Source organism: Rosa chinensis, chromosome 6, assembly GCF_002994745.2.
Source record: "Rosa chinensis cultivar Old Blush chromosome 6, RchiOBHm-V2, whole genome shotgun sequence".
Lineage (NCBI taxonomy): Eukaryota > Viridiplantae > Streptophyta > Magnoliopsida > Rosales > Rosaceae > Rosa > Rosa chinensis.
This window is the reverse complement of record NC_037093.1, coordinates 36,179,678-36,202,449: the sequence shown is the minus strand read 5'-3', so window position 1 is coordinate 36,202,449 and position 22,772 is coordinate 36,179,678. Positions and strand designations below refer to the sequence as shown.

Here is a 22,772-nt window from a genome sequence, read left to right as displayed (position 1 = left end):
GGGTGTGTTGTGCTCTTTTTCCCCTTCGACCGAGGTTATTTTTTGTCCCACTGGGTTTTTGTTACTCGGCAAGGTTTTTAATGAGGCAACGAGAGGAGTACCACGTTTGGGGGACACAAGGGGGATTGTTCAAGTAAATCCAGAATATGTGTCTGACCCAAACTCGAGATTACTTGCTCTAGTTGAAATATAGTTTATATTAGAGAAATTCTCGGAGAATCTTAGGAGATATCCAATCAATGTACGATTATGTTTCCATGTACAACTATCTCTATGCTTGTAATTCTCTATATAAAGAGGCCTCTATTATCAATGAAAGCACAACTCAATTCTCTCCCAATTTTAGTTTTCCTTAAACACAGCCAAAATTGTTCGGGTATTAAATAGGACTAATTTCAGTTTGCCTCCTCCAATTTAGGGTTGAAAATCATGTAAGTGCCATATCTTTTTTTTTTAATCAAGATCATCCCTGGACTTTCCAAATGCATCATCCTTGTCCAAATCTCAGAATTTCCTCTAATTGTGACGTCAGATGATGACTTGGCACCGACAAGCATGACCCACTGTTCAGAATTTGAACCCCCAAGAAAGGCAAAATAGAGATTTTTCCTTCTTGATGAGATTTCTCTTCCACACCCGAAAAAAATCCCACCTTTGTCACTCTCAATACATCACACTCCCAAATTTCAGCCTCTTCCTCACAACCCACCTACTTCTTCTCACCTCCAAAAACCCAGAATCTCAAAGACCCGAAATGCAACTGAATCTACCCCAAAAAATCCATCTCTCAATTTCTTCGATTTCCTGAAAACATTCCTGGGTTCACGTGTTTGTGGCTAAAAGTTTCTATCTTTACATGGCAATGCGAGCATGATGGTGGCTACCATTTCTGAAATGGTAGATTTAGCCAACCAGAAAATGACCCAATCTAGGCCGCCGCTTTTGCCGTTGGAGAAAGACAATGCCTCCTCCATTCAACAACAAGTCAACCATGACAGATAGGTCTCTTCCAAGTACATATCTCATTCTTCTTCAAACTCGACTTCTACTTGTACTGTAGTGTCGTCTTCTGCGTCTTCTGGAAGATGCTCTTCGCCTTTGCTCTCTCGGTCCATAAATTTGACTCCAGCGTCGAATTCCTGTTCGAAACAGGCCTAATTAATTTGATCTTCAATCTCTCGCTAAAAGGGTTGAATTAGCGATCGGAGAAATGGGAGACTTGTCGTTGGTGCTCATTTTGATCTTCAATCTCTCGCTAAAAGGGTTGATTTGGGACGAGAGTCTTGAATCAGTTGAAAGGGTTGATATTCGGGAATGAAGGAAAAGAGGGTTTCAAATTGGGTATTGAAAAATTGAGTCTTTCATTAGAGAGGAAATTTTCTAGGTGTTTCGATTTTGGATTTGGGTTTGAGTTGTGCAGGTAGAGGAAGAAGTAGTTGTGCAGGGAGAAGAATTTTTCTACTATTTATTGTTTTTGTGCGAGATTCTTTTGTGTAAATGGAGTGATGTAGGGGGCGGTATTTTGCAGGGTAGGGGAAGACTAGGTTGTGATGGGACGGTGCTTTTGGTCGCAGGAGATCAACATTGTTTTTGGGGAGAGTGAAATAAGAGGAAATGAAGAAGAAGAATATGGGATTACAAGGGTTAGTTTGGGAATTTAGTCCAAAATGTGGATTAAGGCTGAAAAGTGGGCCATGCTTGTCTGGGCCAACTCATCATATGATGTCATAATTGGAGAAAACTTTGAGAATTGGAAACGGATGATGCATGATTTTCGACCCTAAGTTGGAGGAGGCAAACTGAAATTAGTCCTAAAATTTTGTTCGGCTATTGCATGATGCCATGGGCAATAATGTGGATCTCATCACCTACAAAGGAAAGGCCCTTTTGATTGTCAGTGTCGCATTACAATGCTACACCAAGCCTTCTCTTTTTGCTTATCTTCTTCTTGAACTTCTTGTGAGAAATTCTCCAGGCCACATCTACCACATTAAATTGGATGTAATCTGGGTTAGAAGAGAGAGAGGGTTAGTTTTGGAATTTTTTCTTCCTTATGGGCCCCACTTGTGTTGAGTTGGCATGCCATGTCAGCTACGTTGCGTAACAGTTCCATTTGACGGAATGACCTATTGGATGAGAAATGATAGTGTAAGGGTGTTTTTGATGATATTGAAAGTTCAAGGACTGAATTGATTTTGGACCCAAACCACAGGGTGTGTGTGTGTGTGTGTGTATATATATTCATAAAGATACAAGTAATTAAGCTGGCGGGGAATCCCCCATCTGATAATATCCCCAGACGGGGAACGGGGGCGCGGGGGAATTTGGGCGCGGGGGCGGGGGAATTCCCCGTTTGCTCATTCCTACCAGAACCCCAGGCCTGTTCACCACCGCATCCCCAACTTCGTCGGCGCCTCCGCTGCTGCCGATAAAGTAACACTCAGTTTCTTTTTTGTTTTTGAATTGCGGTTTTCTTGGGTTGGCTCCAAAATTTACATGCATGTTTTTTTTTTTTTTCCTGCTTATGTGGGTTCGGGCAGTTGGGCGGGTTGGAAGCGTTCCGTGTCGGGAACTGTGTGAAAGTGAACCCGGATTCTCCTCAGAAGCAAGTCAGGTTTCTCACACTCTCTGGTCAGTTCCAATGTTTACTTACGTAGTCGCTATTGATTGTTCCACACGCATACCACACAGTCGAGTAGTATCCAACATATAATGTGGAGTATGTAATCTGCTGTAACAGTGGTAAGTGAAGTTATTTGTTTCCCATTTCAACAAGCTAAAGTACATTGGGAACCAATAAACACAATATGATAGACATTCAAGCAAAACTGTGAGATATGGTACCATATTATTTAGATACTAGGATGGTTGAGTTAAAGTATACTGCAGGTTGGTTGTGCAAGAGAATTTTCATTTGCGTTAGCTTGTTATTTGTTTCGATGTACGCTAGGAAGCGGTGATGGCCGCTGTTGCTAACCTCTAAATTTAATTTATGGACTTTCGTTTTTGTAGATGGGAAGAAGCTGTTAACTCCTCAACCCCGTTTACGGACTGGGTTTTTCTCTGTGCTTGAATCTGAAATGATGACTCCTAGTACTTTGAAAGAGGCTTGCACCTCTGTTGGGGTGGCCAAACACGGGCGGCCTATTGGATTAGATGAGAAAATCAAGGTTGATCTTATTGTCATTGGCTCCGTTGCTGTTGATCCCAGGACAGGTGCTCGACTTGGCAAGGGTGAGGTAATCATTTTAGCATTGCAGTATATAATTGGTTTTGTTTTCAATCCTTCTCTGGTACACGTACATAGGAATAGGGTGATGTGTCGGCAGTCGCAGCAAAGGCCTGGCTTAGTTGAGGCTGCTTTTTTATATTGTTGCAAATTATGTATGCATCTATACCTACAAGGATATTTGTTTGTCATTTTCAAAATATCTTTTTTTTTTTTTGTTTTTTTGTTTTGTTCTGAACTTAATGTTGGTGTGCGTCTTAGTCTCATGAAATGGATGAGGATTTCTATGAATAAAATAAAATGCATAACGATTTAAATTAAGATATGGTTTGCGTGTAAATGCCATTTTCCATTTCTATGGAGTATGGACAGTGGGCAGCTTCATGTATAAAGTTTAAGATTAGCCAATTTGAAATTCTGTTGGGGAAAATGTGTACATATTCTAGTAGACGATATGATGATTTTGGTAAAACTTAATTTGTTCAGTGTAAATGATTGGGGTGCAGGGATTTGCAGAGCTTGAATATGGGATGCTGCGATACATGGGAGCCATTGATGATTCAACACCAGTTGTCACTACTGGTAAGTGTGGTTTTTTCGCTAACCCTCATCTATGTTTAATGTGGTGTCATACATATGCAATAGAGATTCCTGTTTCTTCCTTGGAGCAAGCGGCATGAAAGGTTTGCATTTGAATATAACTGTTCTTGTTTGAAATGTTTTCCTTAATCTCTAGTTACTCTACCAATAGGGATAGAGAAATAAGAGAGGAAATTTGGGTTTGGGAGAGGAGAAGAGTTAGAATGAGATTCTGCATCATATGTGTGCTTACTGTCTATAGGGATGTCGTTTCATTATCACATTAGGAATACCTTGAAGATCGTCGCCATTAATTATGTCATATGCCACTGTGCATGTGCTTCCTGTGTAATGCAAAGGCAAGTTAATCTTTGTCTTCCCATGCAGCACACACCTGCAACTAGTTTTGCAGTTTGTTATGGTTGAACCGTGCACATGATGGACGTTATTATTCTGGTAATTGAACAATTTCATTTTATTGTCTGATTAGTAAAGATGAACTTGCAGCATAAGTGATGATATACCAGCTAGGTCTGCATCTCCAACAATAAATATTAACTCCGGTTCCTTAGTTGTCCACTTGTCTTTGCAATGACTTATCATAAAAGAAACGGCCAAAAACTTTCATTTTGGTTTTCCACGTCTTTTCTTTCATTTCAAGCGATTATTGGAGGAGAAGGAAGTTGAACTTGGGTCTTTATGTAGGGGTAAATGCTCTTAAGCACTAAAACTAAAGCTATAAGCTTCCCACCCCAGTCCCACCTACTACTTCAGATCACTGCTTTAGGAAATTACTTTTGCTGTCTGAACTACTATCTAAATAAATTTTTCCAACTTTGCTTAATTTCTGTTTACATCAAAGGTGACACAAACTTTCTTGCAGTGCATGACAGTCAATTAGTAGATGATATTCCAATTGAGAAGCTGTTAGTCCATGATGTACCAGTTAGGAATGAGCAAACGGGGAATTCCCCCGCCCCCGCGCCCCCCGCTCCTGCCCCCGCGCCCAAATTCCCCCGCGCCCCCGTTCCCCGTCTGGGGATATTATCAGATGGGGGATTCCCCGCCCCGCCCCCGCGGGTAATGGGTTCCCCACCCCCGCCCCCGCCCCCGCCCCCCGCATTGATCTCTTTTTTTTTTTTTTTTTTTTTTCTATTTTCTATCTTTTCAAATTTTTTTTCCTTGTCTTTTTTGACAAAAATAATTTTTTTATTCTTTTTATTTTCATCATTGTTTTGGTCGATTGAGTATTTCAAATGCTTGAGACAGTGTTTAAGAAAGAAATTGTTTGTTTAGTCACAAGGAAGCAATACGTTTAAAACAAATATTTATTTCTATAAAACAATTTTCACAACCTGGCGATTAAATGTAAAGTAATAAAATCCCGCTGCGTCTTCTCTCTTATTTCTATAAATCCCGCTGCGTCTTCTCTCTCTTTTTTTTTTTTTTTTGGCAAAAATCCGGCTGCGTCTTCTCTAACAGCCAAAATCACAAATCACAATTATACGACAATCCAACGGTCTGATCCTCAAGGATCGCCTAGAGGATCATCTTTACCAATTTATACGATGATCCAACGGTCAGATCCTCACTGATCACCCTTAGGATCATCCTCTCAAAACTATATTAAGATCCAACGGTTGGATCGTCCCGGATCGCCCTTAGAATCATCCTCACAAAATTATACGACGATCCAACGGTTGGATCCTCAAGGATCGCCTAGAGGATTGTCTTTTCACAATTATACTATGATCCAACGGTCAGATCCTCACGGATCGCCCTTAGGATCATCCTCTCAAAATTATACAAAGATCCAACGGTTGGATCGTTCCGGATCACCCATAGAATCATCCTCACAAAATTATACGACCATCCAATGGTTGGATCCTTAAGGATCACCTAGAGGATCGTCTTTTCACAATTATACTATGATCCAACGGTCAGATCCTCATGGATCGCCCTTAGGATCATCCTCACAAAATTATACAAAGATCCAACGGTTGGATCTTCCCGGATCGCCTTTAGAATCATCCTCACAAAATTATACGACAATCCAACGGTCGGATACTCCAGAATCGCTTTGAAGGTGTATTCTGGATGGGAAATATTTATTTGTTTTCTGTTTTTTTTTTTTTAGAATAAGAAAATTATAAAAATGCCCCATATGTTGGTTGAAAAATAATAGTTCTCAATTAAAAAAAAAAAAAAAAAAAAAGATAAACGGGGACCCCGCATGGGTAATGGGAACCCCGCCCCCACCCCCGCACCCCCGCAGGGGAAATAAGTGCTCCCACCCCCGCCCCTGCACATGTGATGGGGAGCCCCGCCCCCGCCCCGCTTGACAAATGCGGGGAAAACCCGCGGGTACCCCACCCCCCACCCCCGTTTGCTCATTCCTAGTACCAGTTGACATCATATGCACTCCAACCCAGGTCATATTTACCAACACATCAATTCCAAAGCCTCAAGGTTGGTAAACTTCTGCAATCTGGTTTGATTTTTTTTTTTTTTTTTTTTTTGTCCTGGAAAAATAATCTCCCTTCAAGAGTTGGTTGAGTACAGACCCTAAATTCCACAACAATGTAGGGATTTACTGGGACAAATTGTCTCCGGAGAAGCTGGGGCAAATTAAAATACTCAGAGAGCTGAAGAGAAGGATTGAACAAGAGACTGGACAAAAATTGCCATGCGGTCCATCAGAGAAACTGCCTCCCACAGCGCGAAGAGGAGCTAACTTGGTAGGTGGTAAAAGGATATAAAATGGTGTAACAAAAAAAAAAAAAAAAAAAAGGAACACAAAATTTGTCATTTGTACTGTAATACTAAATGTGGCTATAGTAACCTTGGTTCTTTTGTTCCAACTCATGTTACTGTTAGGAATTTGACCTAAAATTCCTCTTGCGGAGGCAGACGAGTGTAAAACAATATAGATAAACGATCGAGAAAACAAACACGAACTTGTTAACGAGGTTCAGCAAAGAACTTTGCCTACGTCCCCGGGCTGCTTGGGTTTCACTATAGAAGAAGAAGAATACACGAACAAGAATACAAGAATCTCTCACAAGAAGTTATCACCAACTCTCAAGACCTCACTTGCTCTTTCTGTTTAATGCTTCAAAGACTTGATCTACTACTACAACCTATGCCCTTATTTATAGATATCTAACTAGACCCTATAAGACATTGGAAACCTATTCTCAATAGACATAGAAACCATTACCAAGTAGGATTATGTAAGCAGGTAGGAAACAATCAAAACTCCTCTTTGATCAAGGATTAACAAATCCTTATCCTATGTGGAATCGGATCCACACACCCAACAATCTTCCACTTGGAGCCGATTACGCTAGTAGCTAACATTCTTCAATACTCTTCAATCATAGCCAACACAAAACCCATTATCACAGCCAACATCTCCTTCTTCAAACTTGGAGACCAACTGAAGCCAAGCACAGCTTCAGTTTACTTGTTGACACAGACTTAGTCAACATATCAGCAGGATTCTCACTTCCTTGAATCTTCAACAATTGCAGCACTTCAATCTCCACGAGTTCTCGTATGTAGTGATACTTCATAGGAATGTGTTTAGTCCTTGAATGAAAAGCAGGGTTCTTTGCCAAGTGAATTGCACTTTGACTATCACTGTGCAATGCACAATTCTCTTGCTTTTTACCCAATTCCTCCAACAGACCCTTTAACCACACCATCTCCTTACCAGCCTCTGAGACTGCTACATATTCGGACTCCGTTGTAGACAGGGCCACTTGCCCTTGCAAATTTGAGACCCAAGATGCGGCAGCACCACCCACAGTATACACATAACCAGTAGTACTCCGATAAGTATCATGATCTCCTGCCAAGTCTGCATCAACATATCCTTGTAGTTCAACACTACCTCTCTTGAAACAAAGAGACATATCAGAAGTACCCCGAAGATACCTCATGATCCACTTCACAGCCTCCCAATGTTGCTTTCCTGGATTACTCGTGTACCTACTCACAACTCCAACTCCATGAGCAATATCAGGTCTAGTACACACCATAGCATACATTAAGCATCCAACTGCCGATGCATAAGGTACATTCTTCATATATTCTTTCTCTTTTTCGCTCTTGGGTGATTGTTCCTTGGACAATTTAAAGTGAGCCGCCAACGGTGTTCCTACAGCCTTCGATTCATCCATATTGAATCGCTTAAGCACCTTCTCAACATACTCCGCTTGTGAAAGCTTCAGAGTACCAGCCACTTTATCACGGATAATCTTTATACCTAAGATTTTCTTCGCCTCACCCAAATCCTTCATCGCGAACTGGTTTGACATCTCTCTCTTCAACTTCTCAATCTCATTGAAGTCTTCCCCAACTATCAACATATCATCCACATACAGTAAAAGAATGATATAAGATTTGTCAAACCTCTTGAAGTAACAACAGTGATCGGATTGACATCTTGTGTAGCCACCCCTACACATAAAAGCATCAAACTTCTTATACCACTGTCTTGGGGCTTGTTTCAAGCCATAAAGGCTCTTTTGCAGTTTGCATACCAAGTCCTCCTTACCAGGTGCTATAAAACCTTGTGGTTGCTTCATGTATATGACCTCCTTCAAATCACCATGAAGAAAAGCAGTCTTGACGTCTAGCTGCTCCAAATACAGACCTTCAGCTTCCACTAAACCAAGCACCACCCGGATTGTGGTATGTTTCACAACCGGCGAAAAGATCTCATCAAAATCAATTCCCTCCCTTCGCTGAAAACCTTTCACAACCAACCTTGCCTTGTAACGTTTGCTCCCATCAACTTCTTGCTTAATTTTGTAAATCCACTTGTTATGCAATGCTTTCTTACATGTTGGTAACTTAGCTAACTCCCAAGTATTGTTGGACATGAGAGAGTCCATCTCATCTTGCATGGCACCCTTCCACTTAGCAGAATCTTTATGTTGTATTGCCTCATCATAACTCACGGGTTCACCACAGTCAGTTAACAGCAAATAGTTAGCACGAGGCGAGTATCTATCAGCTGGTATTCCTTTAGTACTTCTTGACGATACTTTTGGCACAAAAGGAGGTGTCACTGGCTCATCACTAGGAACTTGTTCTTCAGGTTGTGCGACCTCAGGAGCTTCTTGTTGTTGTCGTTCCTCCCCATGATTTCCCTTAGACACATCTTCATTGGACAATTCTTCCAACCTTGCAAACTGCCGATCTTTTCTTACAGGACTTTTAGGCTCTGCTGCTGGCCTATTCTTGTACATCACCTCTTCATTAAAGATGACATTTCTACTCCTTACAACTTTCTTATTCTGCATATCCCAAAACCTATAGCCAAGCTCGTCACCGCCATAGCCTATGAATATGCACTTTTGAGACTTGGGATCCAACTTGCTTCTCGCACTGGACTCAATGTGAACATATGCCACGCAACCAAACACTCTTAAATGCGATAGGCCTATCTCTTTTCCACTCCATTTTTCCTCAGGTAGGAGATGATTCAATGGTACTGATGGTCCACGGTTAATTAAATAAGCAGCAGTATTAACCGCATCAGCCCAAAACATGTCTGGCAATCCTGCGTGTATCCTCATACTCCTTGCGCGCTCATTCAGAGTCCTATTCATGCGTTCAGCCACTCCATTCTGCTGTGGAGTTCCGGGAATTGTCTTCTCCATCCTAATCCCATTCTCTGCACAATACTCTTTGAAATCATTACCACAATATTCACCTCCATTATCCGACCTCAGACATTTGATCTTCGACCCGGTCTCATTCTCTACGATCGCCTTCCACTTCTTGAAAGTATCAAATACTTCCCATTTATTTTTCAAGAAATAAACCCATACTTTCCTTGTGGAGTCATCAATATAAGTCACATAGTACTTTGAGCCACCTAACGAAAGCTCCGGTGCAGGTCCCCACACGTCAGTATGAACCAACTCTAGTTTTGTATCTTTTGGTGCCTTGCCACCATTTGAGAAACTAACAACCTTTTGCTTCCCAAATATGCAGTCTTCACAAAGCCCAATCTTCACTGAGTCCACACCATGTAGTTTACCCTTCGACTGAAGTACACCCATACCTTTCTCACTGATGTGCCCAAGTCTACGATGCCATAAGTATGCATCTTCATTTTTCTCAACGATCGCAGTGCCTTCATTGTTCTCAACAATAGCAACAATATTCAAGGTCGTATAAAGTGTCCCTGTCTTGATTCCACGAGCTAACACCATAGCTCCTTTACACACCTTCCACGTACCTTTCTCAAAGGTAGTGCGACATCCTTCATCATCCAACTGACCCACAGAGATCAAATTCCTCTTCAACCGCGGTATGTGTCTAACATTGGTCAAGGTCCAGGTTCCACAATTTGTCAGCAAAATCTTCACATCACCCCTTCCCACAATCTCCAAGGCTCCACCATCAGCAAGAAACACTTTGCCAAAATTACCACGTCGGTAATTCACCATGAGCTCTTGTTGTGAAGTTGAGTGAAATGACGCTCCAGAGTCTACGATCCATGACTCCAATGGTGCTTCAGTAACGCTTAGTACAAGTGCATCCGAATCACACTCAGTTGTGTTTGCCATCTTCATTGTCTCCTTCCACTGGTTACAGTCTCTCTTGACATGTCCAGATTTCCCACAATGCCAACACCCATCGGACCACTTTCCTGACTTGGACACGCTTCGGCCTTTTCCAGGTGCCCTAGACTTGGACCTTCCACGATTGTTGTTTGAGTTCTTGTTGAACGTTCTACCTCTATTTTCTATAGAGAGCGCAGAACTTGAAGGATCTTCAAGGTTATTTTGTCTTCGCGTCTCTTCATTCAGAAGAATGTCACGCACATCATTAAACTACAGCTTCTTCGTAGTCCCAGCTCCACTACAAATCGAGTTCACAGTCACATCCCAATCCGAAGGCATGGAAGTCAACAACACCAAAGCTTTGATGTGTTCGTCGAATTTAACATCCACCGATGCTAGTTGCTCGATAATATCACCAACTATCCCAACTTGCTGGCGAACAGATATACCCTTACCCATCTTCAAAGTGAACAGCCGCCTCATCAAGTACAACTGTTGAACGGCATTTGGCTTCTCATACATGTTGGACAAACTATCCATCATCCCCTTCAACGTAGTCTCCTTGATAACAAATCGCCGTACATCATTCGAAAGCGATAGTCGAACGGCTCCAAGGGCCATCCTATCCATCTCGACAAATTCTTCCTCCTTCATATCTTTTGGGAGCTTGCCCTCTAAAGTCTTAGCAAGTTTCTTCATATTCAAGTAGTCCTCAATTTGTGACCTCCATAGGCTAAAGTCATTACCGTCGAACTTATCGACCCTCTTCTCAATGTCTTCTATGCTCATTGTTTCCACCCTAGAGCCTAAGCTCTGATACCACTTTGTTAGGAATTTGACCTAAAATTCCTCTTGCGGAAGCAGACAAGTGCAAAACAATATAGATAAACGATCGAGAAAACAAACACGAACTTGTTAACGAGGTTCAGCAAAGAACTTTGCCTACGTCCCCGGGCTGCTTGGATTTCACTATAGAAGAAGAAGAATACACGAACAAGAATACAAGAATCTCTCACAAGAAGTTATCACCAACTCTCAAGACCTCACTTGCTCTTTCTGTTTAATGCTTCAAAGACTTGATCTACTACTACAACCTATGCCCTTATTTATAGATATCTAACTAGACCCTATAAGACATTGGAAACCTATTCCCAATAGACATAGAAACCATTACCAAGTAGGATTATGTAAGCAGGTAGGAAACAATCAAAACTCCTCTTTGATCAAGGATTAACAAATCCTTATCCTATGTGGAATCGGATCCACACACCCAACAGTTACTTTAATTTATAGTCAATGTATAAATGTATAGTTAACTTATTCTGTACTGATGTAAGAGTTTGCAAGTCATGAATTCATATCCTTGAAAAATTTGAGGTAAAAACCTCTCGGGTCCAAAAATTGTGTAGCAAAGAATAAAATCTTTGGTTAAGATTGTATCAGTATGCGAATTAGTTGTTAAATAATCCAGCCAATGAGCAAGAGTATGAGACCAACATTAAGAGGACGATCAGAAACAAACAAACACCAAATATGTTAGGCAAAGGGGCAACGCATAAACTGATTAATAGATTCAATGTTATACAGGACTAGCTTTGTAACAAAAAAAATGATTCGACTTGATAATGTATTGCTTATCAGATATTTAATATTTATGTACTACAAAACATAAAAGTAACACAGTACATAAATGTAGTGTATACTCTGCTGTAACAGTGTTAAGTAAAAGTAAAATCTGTTTTTGTTTTCAAGAAGGTAGTTCTTAAACCAATATTAAGAACTGGTATTGAGTTTTAAATGTTAAGCCTAAGGTACATTTCCCTAAAGTATGATACAATCTTCAGTAAATTTACACATTTCCCTTTTCTTTGATACAAAGGGGTACACTTGATACATATCTAGCACTATTAGAGAATACCTAAAATTCAACAGTGACTTGAGAAAAAAAAAGACCCAATAATTTGTTGTGACCTACATAATACATTTGATGAAAGAAATCACCTTCTACTGGAACCCCAGCCAACATTCCAAGAGCAAAACTAAAGGTTTTCTCATCCAAGTCATCTCTACTTGTAGTTTATAAGCAAAGCACTAATCTTCACATACAGCACCTGTGGTCGATATGATAAGACATCCAAACATTGTATGGTGTGCACCTGTCATCAGTTTTATAGAGATACCATCCTGTTAAGAGGAACCCTTTCAATTGGAGAAATCACCTGTGGCATTGTCATACCAACTGATATTATGATCTCTGCAGTAAGAGCAGAAACAATAGTCAAACAATGGTGCAATAACATACACTTCCCACAAGTTCTACTCAACAAAAAGATATTGAAGGACTCGGCAAAACTCAGGAAATTGACACGCAAACATCCATGATCCATGGTTGACTGTGAACAATCTTCCGAGTCAAATGATTTTTTTTTTCTTGACCAGAAAAAGCGGATTTATTAAATGCAAAATAGATTGACTGCTTAAAGAGGATAGCTATCAAGCTTCAGAACAACAATATCCTCCAAATAATGGGATCATAACTGAGTTCATTTAATTTCACAAAACTCAAAGTAAACTTCAATCCAGAATAAAATATAAAATATGAACTTCCAACAATGCAATTAAAATTTTTATTTCCTAGCATAGTTAAAACTGTGTAAACATTTAGCTGTGTTAGCATCTAAATCCTCAACACACTTTCACCGACGGAGAACACAGCTTGAAAAATCATTAAGGAAGCTCAATAAAAGAGTCAGCTCTTTATGAATACTAGAATAGGATAACACAGGCTTGCCTTAGACATACTAGTGATAATATAGAATCATTCTAACAAGCAACTAAAACTCAACCCTATACGGATTCTGAACCAAATTTCCTATGACTTCTGGTCCATCAATTACTGAGTTTGGTATAAACCATCTTTTCTTAAGACCTGTTATAACTTACGAAATATCTTTAATTTGCGACAACCCATTTGATTGGTTCTAATATCTATGAAGGATGAAGATTTTATTTTGAGGGGGCGCTCCCACCAGTTCAGTAATGGAAACCTTTCAGAAATCAGTAAAATAATTCAGAAATATATCAAACCTGTTTGAGACATTTGATAAAATCCATCATTCCATTAGTTGATAAGGTTTTAAACAGTGTAAATGCAAGCAATTTTTCATATTCAAGCACATGTGCAAATATTAAAATGAAAGAAAATAATTTGGCATTGAGTTCTGCTTCAGATAACCTCAAACCTCCAATACAATAGAAAATCTGAAGAACAAAATAATATAACCTAGGGAGTGTCAAACTTAAACGCAACAATCTTGTTACTTTCTTATTAGAACTTGCTTGGCCTTATTTTTCTCATGATAAAACATCTTGAGGGAGCTGAGCTGGTTTAGTTGCAATAACCAAGCTCACAAATCTTCTTTTACCTTCCAGTGCAGAAACCATTCCAAATTGAAATATCCCATCACATTGATGAAGGATACCAAAGAGAAAAGAGTGGAGATCTGCATCTAGGTCTATGGGTCTGAGCCTACATAATTTGCTACCTATTCCCTTGCTCTCCAGTAATGAAGTCCCCCAATAGTGATTCTGTCTATTTTGGTCATAACATATGCCCTATGTGACTTAAATCAATGAAACATCTGAGAAAAAAATAAAATCTGCATTTATGTCTATCAATCTTACTCTGTATACTACAGTAATTATTCCCTTGCTATCCAGAAATTAAAGCATGTTGTCTAGGTAATTCTTTTAATTCTTTTTGGGAAATTGTACCTGTACTACATGACTTATCAACCTATATAACATCTGAAAGCTAAATCAATAGGACCTTTATTCCATCGAATTCTATTTTGGCTTCTTGCATAAATCGCATTAGTTGTTGCCCTACGCCACTATTACTCAACCTATGCTTCGCCGATTATAATGTACATTAAAGTTGTCCTACATATACAAGGTTATCATGTTAGATGCATTTTCTGAATAACTTGTAAACTCACGAGGCGAAATCCATTGCATGCAAAACTTCATGGCATGATTAAGACATATATATATATAACCTATGTGGTCTGAGTCTGCAAAAGAAAAACAAACCTATGCCTTCTCGAATTGACAAATTTGGTCGTATGATCTCTTTGGAATTGACCAAAAAAATATCTCCTATGTATAGATGGTTTGTTGGGACATAAACACTGCACAGCTCCTCATCTCCATCATCCCGCTGCAGTCAACCAGCAATTATAAGATACAAAAGGAGCACAACACAATGTCATTATAAAAATATCCAATACAAAATATAAACTACTGACATTGGGGAGCAGAGCATTAATATGTCTGTGTAATACTGAAAAACAGCTTTTCTTTTTTCTCTTCTCTTTTTTCATCTAAAGTTTAGATTGCATTATAAAAGAATTAAAAATACATTTTAAAAAAACCCACATCCACAATATTGTAGCTATTAAAACTATTGGATTGCATATATCCTTGAAATCCTAAATTTGTTTTTTCCAGAATTCAATCAAAAATTGAAGCTAGAAAAGCTGCATTTAGAGGGAATCGGGCAACCATCGCCTGCTTAAATAGTAAGTGCAAAACAACCCAGTAAGGTAGAAAAGCTGCTAAAAATATAAAAAATTAAAAATTTTGAGCATTTGGATGTTACTCTGGCAAGTTCTAAAATAATAAAATATCATGTACCTGAAGGATTACAGATGATGTGATAAAACCGAACGCGTATTCACCAATCCTAGGATGACGGATAATTGCAACCTCTTTAAAAGCGGTGGTATTTTGGTCTGTTGGAGATAAAAGAATTGTTTTTTGACTTTATCAAAATGGAAACAAGAGGACAATAACTGAATGAATTCGATGTCAGATATACATAATTGCTACCGAGTTGATAAACCATAAATACACTCGCACATCATCATTCATCAAGATTTTGGGAAATATGCAACCCAAGTAGCATCAAATATGTAAATACACTATTGTTTTGGAACTAGACAGGTCATTGTATGTATGATTCTCAACTTTACTTTCTTTTCTTATTTATTTATTAATTTAAGACACCATTTAACTGTTTCCTTTACAATGTCATAGAATAGGGGTCAGTGGTAAATTACAATAACGAGCCCTATATATCTTCTATGTCGTAACCAAGCAACACAAAACATTATTTCACCTTAGAATTCAAATTTAAAGCCAAACAGTGAAATGTATGTGCAAGCACATATTGAGTACATCCTTTATGAGACAATAAGTAAAATCAAGAGATTCTCCAAGCCATATCGTATTACTTCCTAGGCAGCTAGGTGTTAAAAAATAAAAAATAAAAAAAATAGTTCATACAAAGAGTCAATTCGAATGGGTTGGTGAGCCCATGAACCAAATGAATCAACCAATTTCTGAACTAGCTGGTTACTTCAACGAGACCGAAATTAGGCTTAGACTGATTAATTCGTTATAGCATCAACTCAAGCCTAGCCAAATGTTTACAAAGATAACAATGCAGCTATGTAAAGTATTCTCCAAGTAGGTAAAAGTGGTTCAAAAATTTAAAATTAAAGTAATTACCTGGGGAAATTGCAGCACTAATTTGTTTGGATGCTGAGTATATGTGCTTCATAAAGGGCATTCGTTTTATGAACCACTCTCCAACCGAGAAAACAGTTGCACCCATCCATGATGAAGCAAATACACCGACTAAGAACATAAAAATTAGGGATGTAACAAACCCTAGGCCTGCAACAAGAGAACCAGAAATTAGTCATCAATAACAAATTTTTGGAATTATTAATCATAAGATCCAGCACAGCCAACTATGAACTGAAACCAGGATAATAAAATTTAGGATTAAATACGTGTTACTCCTCAAACTTTTCCCTGAAAAATAGTTTAGTCCCTCGCCTTTTAAATTAAATTAGATAGTCATTATTCTCTCTAATTCTCACACAACAGGTCCAAAATGACTATTATACCTCTCACTTCCTCTTTTTTTATCTTTTTTTTATTATTATTTTTCTCTTTATTTTTTCTCTTTTTTATCATTTTTTATTTATTTTTTCTGCCTCGTCTCGCCACGCTGCCACCATCACTCGACCCAGCAAACATCAGTCATCCTAACTTTGAATCCTCACTAGCCACCGACGCTAGATGACAACGCATGCGCCGCCACTGGTGCTGAACCCCTCAACTCCGCCATGAACTTCGACGGCATAATCCTTTCATCTCGTGTTCTTGAATTCTGGACTTGGAGGAAACGATGAGATTCTATTGGAAAAGGGAAGCTATGGTTGTGTTCTCTGTTGAGCTAGAGGATGATGAGTAACTGAAAGACTATAAGGTGCAGCTCAGCAGAACTGGAAAAGGAAGGTGGCTGCTAGTTAGCTTTGGGGGATATCAAGGAATGGGTGGAGCGTGTCGCCAGGTTCATCTTCTCGGAGCTCATATCCGAGTCTGAGAGTGGCTCCAGTGAGAGAGAAAGCTGAGAGAGTTTTAGGGATTTTGTTTTTAGGAAGGCTGGGGGGGGGGGGGGGAGAGAGAGAGAGAGAGAGAGTAAAAAAAGGGAGAAAAATTAAAAAACAGAGAGGAAAAAAAATAAATAAAAAGAGGAAGTGAGGGGTATAATAGTCATTTTGGACCTGTTGTGTGAGAATTAGAGAGAATAAGGACTAAACTGTTTAATTTAAAAGGTGAGGGACTAAACTGTTTTCTAAAGCAAAGTATAGGGAGTAACAAGTAATTAATCCTAAAATTTAAGACTTTCTTCAACAGGATACAAAAGGTGAGGGTGAACTACATCAACTAACATATGTATAAAAGAACAAAAAAGAAAAAATCACCAGCTATGTCAACAGTTTATCAAGACATCCTTGGAAACATATTTGGAGCATTTTCTTCATCAGTAATATGATAAATAGACACACTTCCACATAAATTCTTCCTATATGAGTATGCCTACAATAATTGTATGCAACATACATGACACAGTTGGGTTTGAGTGGTTGTATTGAAATGGGTCTGGGAGAGTAAAATGTAATTCCGAAAGTAATATTCTTTCTTCTTTTTCAAATGAAGAGAACAAAACCATTAGATTTTCTATATATAAACTTAAACAGCTTAAAAGGGGCATAACTGGCAAATTCTATCTCCAAGTCGACAAAGAGTGTTTTCTTGAAGTCTTGATAAATGCGCTTCGAAAAACCAATAAACTGAAAGAGTCTCTGTCAAGAACCTCTGAATGATTCTATTGCAGAAGCAGCCTAAGGATTATTCTTGTTTTTCTGGCTGATAAGAAACTCAAACTTCTATTGAAAAAATAATAGTACTAAAAATTGAATAATGAGTACAAGCATACAACAGAGGGGACAAGTTCCCTCCTGAGACAGACTTCTTACACCATAGCTCAAGTAGCAGCTAAGAATTATCTAAAGAAAATTTGCATCATTGCTCCAAGTATCATTCATTCTCTTCAATTGTTTGTTATTTTTTTGGTGGTCTAATTCAAAAATTTCACCCAATCCAGCACGTCTGGCATATTTTTTCACAGTAGCAGGGTCATCAGGATATGGGTCAAATAATAAATATGTGCGTCCTCTTAAATGTCAACAAGTCATCTGCTCATTGTCATTGTACAAAGTAAAAGCTACCAAACTTGAGCGAAGGACCCCCAGTGCATGCAAAACTAAAAGTAGACTAGCATCACCTGAATTAAATTTGAGATTCTGTCCAACTTTTACTTATTTCCAGGGGATAAGAGAAAAGTACTTGGAAACTTCGTATATAAATATATAAGCCAAAAGATTAACCATATATTGTCTGCATTATATAAGATAACATGGAATAAGTAGAAGTAAACTCAAGTCTACCACTAGTGAAAAAAGTTAAAATCACCAAACCAAGTTGCAAAAGCAACAGAAGGTTTGTTCATTCATACCGGCTTTCCTCTAAGTTCTAGTTCTCCAAAACTAATCATTATTTCTTAATATCCCTCCATATTAAATGCAAGACTTCCCCAGAAACTTATTCAAGACATGTAGACACATATGCTATTAAGAAGCAACTACCTCAAGTACCCACGTCTCTATAGCATTACTGTACTATAGTTATTGACTTATTGTAATTGGTAGTATTATTATACTCACTACCATTCTTACTATTGGTAGTATTTCTACTAAGACCAAATATGTATTTTCAGCAATTTATTGTGCAGAGCTTTCCATATAATGCACGCATCACTTTAGCTTCCTTAAGAATTAGCTGTCCCAGTCCCAAAGTAAACATTCATTTGGTGCTTTGGAGTCTTACCAAATATATTAATACCAAGCCTCGCATATAATGGACTGAAGAAACCATCCACGAACTGAATAAACCACCAAGTGATGAAGAATGTAACAGCAACAGGAAAGAGAACCATACTGCAATTTGTCAATCAAACATATTTATACTATGGACACTAAATGTATTTAACAAAAAAATTGGAAAAAAAAAAATCATAAAAAAAAAAAACATAACAACATATCCATACTGTGCACATTACCATCCAGTCATGAACTTCTTTGAGACCCAACTCTGGAGCACTGCATAGCAAGCCTGATAAATCCACAGTCAATGGGGTACAATATGCACAAAAGTTATTTGACCATATCGTATACTATATGCATTGTGAATAACCAACAGAATAACCCAATAAAAACAGATCTGATTTTGGAGGAACTTCGAGAAATGGAGTAACCCATGAGTTTCAGAGAGAAACACACACACACACACAAAAACAAACACACACACAGTAGGATTGCCGAAGACAATAAATTTTGAGGACTTTATAAAGTGAGTGTGTACGTTCCCAAAATCATTTGGTTCGGACAACTACTTTGCAAATTTTTAGGAACACTTTGTTAATTCATTTTTTAACACTTACAATTCTGAGGTGTTTTATGGAAAATGACCAATTACCAGTAATGATATCTCTGAGCACTATAAGCCTACATCATAGTCCAGAATAAATCAAGAGCATCCCAACCACCATCAACTTAATCAAGATGAGGTTTGAGTGATCGGACAAAACAATTACGGGTTATATCAATCCATAAAAGCTAAAAAATAAAGGTAGATAAAAGTGTCATTAGTGGAGACTGGAGAGTACTAAAAATGGTTTAGATGGTGAAAGCATTTCACACACAAAAAAAAAAAAATCAGTATCAATTTTGTCTCCTGACTGGTTTATTTTGTGTAAAGATGATGGGTAAACCGTGGACCACATGTTTCTTCATTGCACCCTTATAAATTAGATGTGGTGCAGGTTGCTGAAGTTGTTTTGGGCACCATGGCAGCGTCCCTAAAAAGTATTACAGCCTTTGTCAGGCAACTTTGGGAAAGGGGCCAACACGAAAATAATTACCCTATGAAGATGTAATGGTTTGGCTCTTTTATGCTGTATTTGGTTGAGAAGGAATAAACAGATCTTCAAAGAGAAGGAGGGGCGGGTGGATTAATTTGTGATAGGATCATACTCATAGCCTCCTTGTGGTCTTCTATTTCCAAACCTTAGATGATTGGGGTGCAGGGTTACACTGCCTGGTTTGTTTGTTTTTTTTTTTTTTTAAGTATAATAATCTCTTTGATTCCCTTCCAAGATCAATACTTATAGAGTCTATATGATTGGCTTTGTTTTCTAAGTTGCCATTCAAGACACGCGTCACAATCAGGAAACCATCGTCCTAGAATTCTTTACTCCTCTACCTCCTTCAGAGTTTGACATCATTAATGGTGAATACATCATATCTTCTACCTTCAAGGTACGAAAGCTACAACCTTAGAAACCCTAGTTCTCCACCTTGAGTTCTTTCTCATACTTTCCAAAACTATACTAGCTACAATCAGCTTGACCTTTCACGGCCCGTCGCTTATTGTCTGCAGGAACATCATGATCTATCCTTTTTTATGCTGATTTTTCACCACATAATAACCAAAACGGGAGCTAACCCAACAATTCTATCTATTTGTCACACAGAATCCCTATTTTCTCCATCTCCAAGCTATCTTATAGATCATAAACTCCCTCCAAAAGCCAATTTATTAGAAACTCAGCTTTGAACTAAAAAACCACAATCATGGTGAACAATTGAGCATACCAAGCATCCTATCACAAATCCATACACATACTATATATGGTAGTTCAAATTCATAATAAATGCATCAAACTCCAATTGAAAATCCCCTGAATATGATTTAATTTCCAAATTGGGAAGAGTTGGAGAGAAAGAGAGAGACCTTGCGAGTGGAGGAGTTGGGGGAGCTGGGCGGAGACTTGGGGAAATCTTCAGGATCGGGTTGAGTGAGTGGACTGGACGTTGACTCTTTAGCTTCCGCCATTTGGTTCTGACCTTGTTCTTGCTCCAGGTAGAGTAGAGGTAGAGGTGGAGGTAGGGGCAGCAAAGCTCTCCTCAAATGGCACCCTGTTTCTCTGCGGGGATTTTGGTCCAAGTCTGATTCCAGCCTTGTACAAAATTACAGCATGCAGTCAACTTGACACTAGTATTTTTGTTCTTTTTCTTTTTCTGTGGTGAAATGATATTTTTATCTATTTTTCACAATTTTAATAATTTTAGAATTTTTTTTCTTTTTCAAAGTACATAAAAATATTACAAACAATAACTTCTTTTACAACCTAAAGTGTGTCAGTATGGACTTTCAATTTGAAGTCTAGCGTGGGCAAAATTTGGTTCTATCATGTTCATATTGACTGTTGGATAGAATGACTTTTCACTTTTGCACACAACCCATTGTAATCTTTCATTATAAATGAAGTTTCTCTTCTGATTAAAAAAAAAAAACATCACACAAATAGGCTTGACTAGTAGAGAGAGGAAGAGCATTCAAATATCTCTATGCAGGAGTATGGTGACCAAGTTTAGCAATAGCATCCGCAAGGAAGTTGAGATCTTTTTTTTTTTTTTTTTTTTTCAATAGAAATTGATATCATTAGAATCAATAGCCGGCAAATTGCCAATGGCTAGAGTCTAGCTGCACTTACAAAAAGATAGCAAGCAAGAAAATCCGGAAACCCTAATCTAAGTGAACCAAACTCATTACAAGTCGATGATAAGCTCGCTATAATTAGCGAACTTATAAACAAAGAAACTCCATGTCTTCTAGGGCAAAATCATTCACTAGCCTCCCATTAGCCAATCACGCAATTGTGGTACCAACAGAAAGCCACTTCCTAGCCAACAAATAGGAGCACCTCCTTATTCATAAGTTGCTTGAAATCCACAAATCATATTCGAGATAATTACCAACTCTTGAAGAAGTCATGATCCGAATAGACTGGCACTTGAAGACCATAACTAGCCCTAAACAAGCCCAAGTACGTCTAAAACTCTTGGGTCGGGCCTGCCCAATCCATTAAGTAACAAGTGAGGGTGGCAAAGCACCCTCCTTGAGAGCCCATGAACTAAGCCCAGCTAGCCCAAACTCAGAATCCGGCCCAGAGCCCCAGGGCCCAGGCCCAACTCCAAGCCTAGGAACTTGCTCTGAGCAACACCACCTCCGTTGCAAGTTTCGGCGGTCGATTACTCCAGAAGGCCATAGATCGCCTCCCTTCTGTATCCAAGCTAACCGGACCACCAACGCAGCACGTTCAACAGATCAGACCAGAACCGATATGTCCCAACTTGCACGACCCCGAGTCGATCAGAGTCTTCCCCGCCGATGCCAACTCCAATCGCCAAACACAAACGACCCAACCACCAAACAAACCGCTCCGCAGTGAACCGGGAAACAGCCCAGAATTTCTTCTCCTACGATAAGCTGCAGTCCTTAGCCCAGAAAAATTCAGAGGAGAAATCTGGATCCGCCGACCCAAACTAATCAACGCGAACCTTGACTCCTCCCCGATCTGTCCTTGACTCGAGTGCTCCTCCCTACACAAACCTCGCCCTGACGAGGAATCTCGCCGTTGTTAGATCAGCCGGCCACCGAAGAAAGACTGCCGCTGTTCTGCTCAAACCCTAGGATGGATTTGCTTGAGATAGAGCCACAGCCACAAATGCTACTGAACCAAGTGCCAAAACCTGAAGTTGAGATCTCTTTTTTTTTTTTTTTTTTTTGAGGGGAATGAATAAACTTCATTGACTGCAAATGTCATTACATTCAAAGATTATAGTTTCCTCTATACTTGGAGGAGAGACATGAAAGAAATTCGAAGAGAAAGAACCAAGCTTGGCTTCTTAAGCTAGAGTATGGGCTGTTGTGAGTCATAGATTTTTTAGGATTACTATTAGGAATAGAATTATACTAATTGTATAGAATCGGGATTGTAATTGTGATTTGATTACTTTCCTTGTTTGTCTAGAATTAGGGTAGTATAAATATGCCTCTGT

At 38.9% G+C, this 22,772-nt stretch overlaps 2 protein-coding genes across 2 annotated transcripts; one reads left to right on the top strand and one right to left on the bottom strand.

Annotated features, from left to right (window-relative positions):
* The first annotated feature begins 1,210 nt into the window (after positions 1-1,210).
* LOC112171255 (5-formyltetrahydrofolate cyclo-ligase-like protein COG0212) lies at positions 1,211-6,569 on the top strand. Its single transcript, XM_024308466.2, has 9 exons — positions 1,211-1,300; positions 1,421-1,517; positions 2,300-2,433; positions 2,541-2,631; positions 3,013-3,239; positions 3,736-3,811; positions 4,692-4,754; positions 6,215-6,277; positions 6,395-6,569. The coding sequence occupies exons 1-9, from the start codon at positions 1,211-1,213 to the stop codon at positions 6,565-6,567; spliced, it is 1,014 nt and encodes a 337-aa protein (XP_024164234.1). The 3' UTR covers positions 6,568-6,569.
* A 5,541-nt stretch (positions 6,570-12,110) lies between these two features.
* LOC112173007 (protein LIKE COV 2) lies at positions 12,111-20,903 on the bottom strand. The gene is made up of 7 exons (XM_024310550.2): positions 20,662-20,903; positions 18,929-18,981; positions 18,697-18,806; positions 15,964-16,131; positions 15,088-15,185; positions 14,485-14,611; positions 12,111-12,646 (listed from the first exon to the last, which is right to left on the bottom strand). The coding sequence occupies exons 1-7, from the start codon at positions 20,761-20,763 to the stop codon at positions 12,561-12,563; spliced, it is 744 nt and encodes a 247-aa protein (XP_024166318.1). The 5' UTR covers positions 20,764-20,903; the 3' UTR covers positions 12,111-12,560.
* Positions 20,904-22,772: the final 1,869 nt, after the last annotated feature.

Bases quoted from the DNA above. Each gene is read 5' to 3' on its own strand.
- LOC112171255 (XM_024308466.2), top strand. From the start codon at position 1,211: ATGGGAGACTTGTCGTTGGTGCTCATTTTGATCTTCAATCTCTCGCTA. The intron at 1,518-2,299 runs GTATTTTGCAGG...TAATATCCCCAG, and splicing joins ATGGAGTGATGTAGGGGGCG to ACGGGGAACGGGGGCGCGGG. The intron at 2,632-3,012 runs GTCAGTTCCAAT...TCGTTTTTGTAG, and splicing joins CAGGTTTCTCACACTCTCTG to ATGGGAAGAAGCTGTTAACT.
- LOC112173007 (XM_024310550.2), bottom strand. From the start codon at position 20,763: ATGGCGGAAGCTAAAGAGTCAACGTCCAGTCCACTCACTCAACCCGAT. The intron at 18,982-20,661 runs GTCTCTCTCTTT...TGGATTTATCAG, and splicing joins CCAACTCCTCCACTCGCAAG to GCTTGCTATGCAGTGCTCCA. The intron at 16,132-18,696 runs GTAAGACTCCAA...CTCTTGTTGCAG, and splicing joins GCTTGGTATTAATATATTTG to GCCTAGGGTTTGTTACATCC.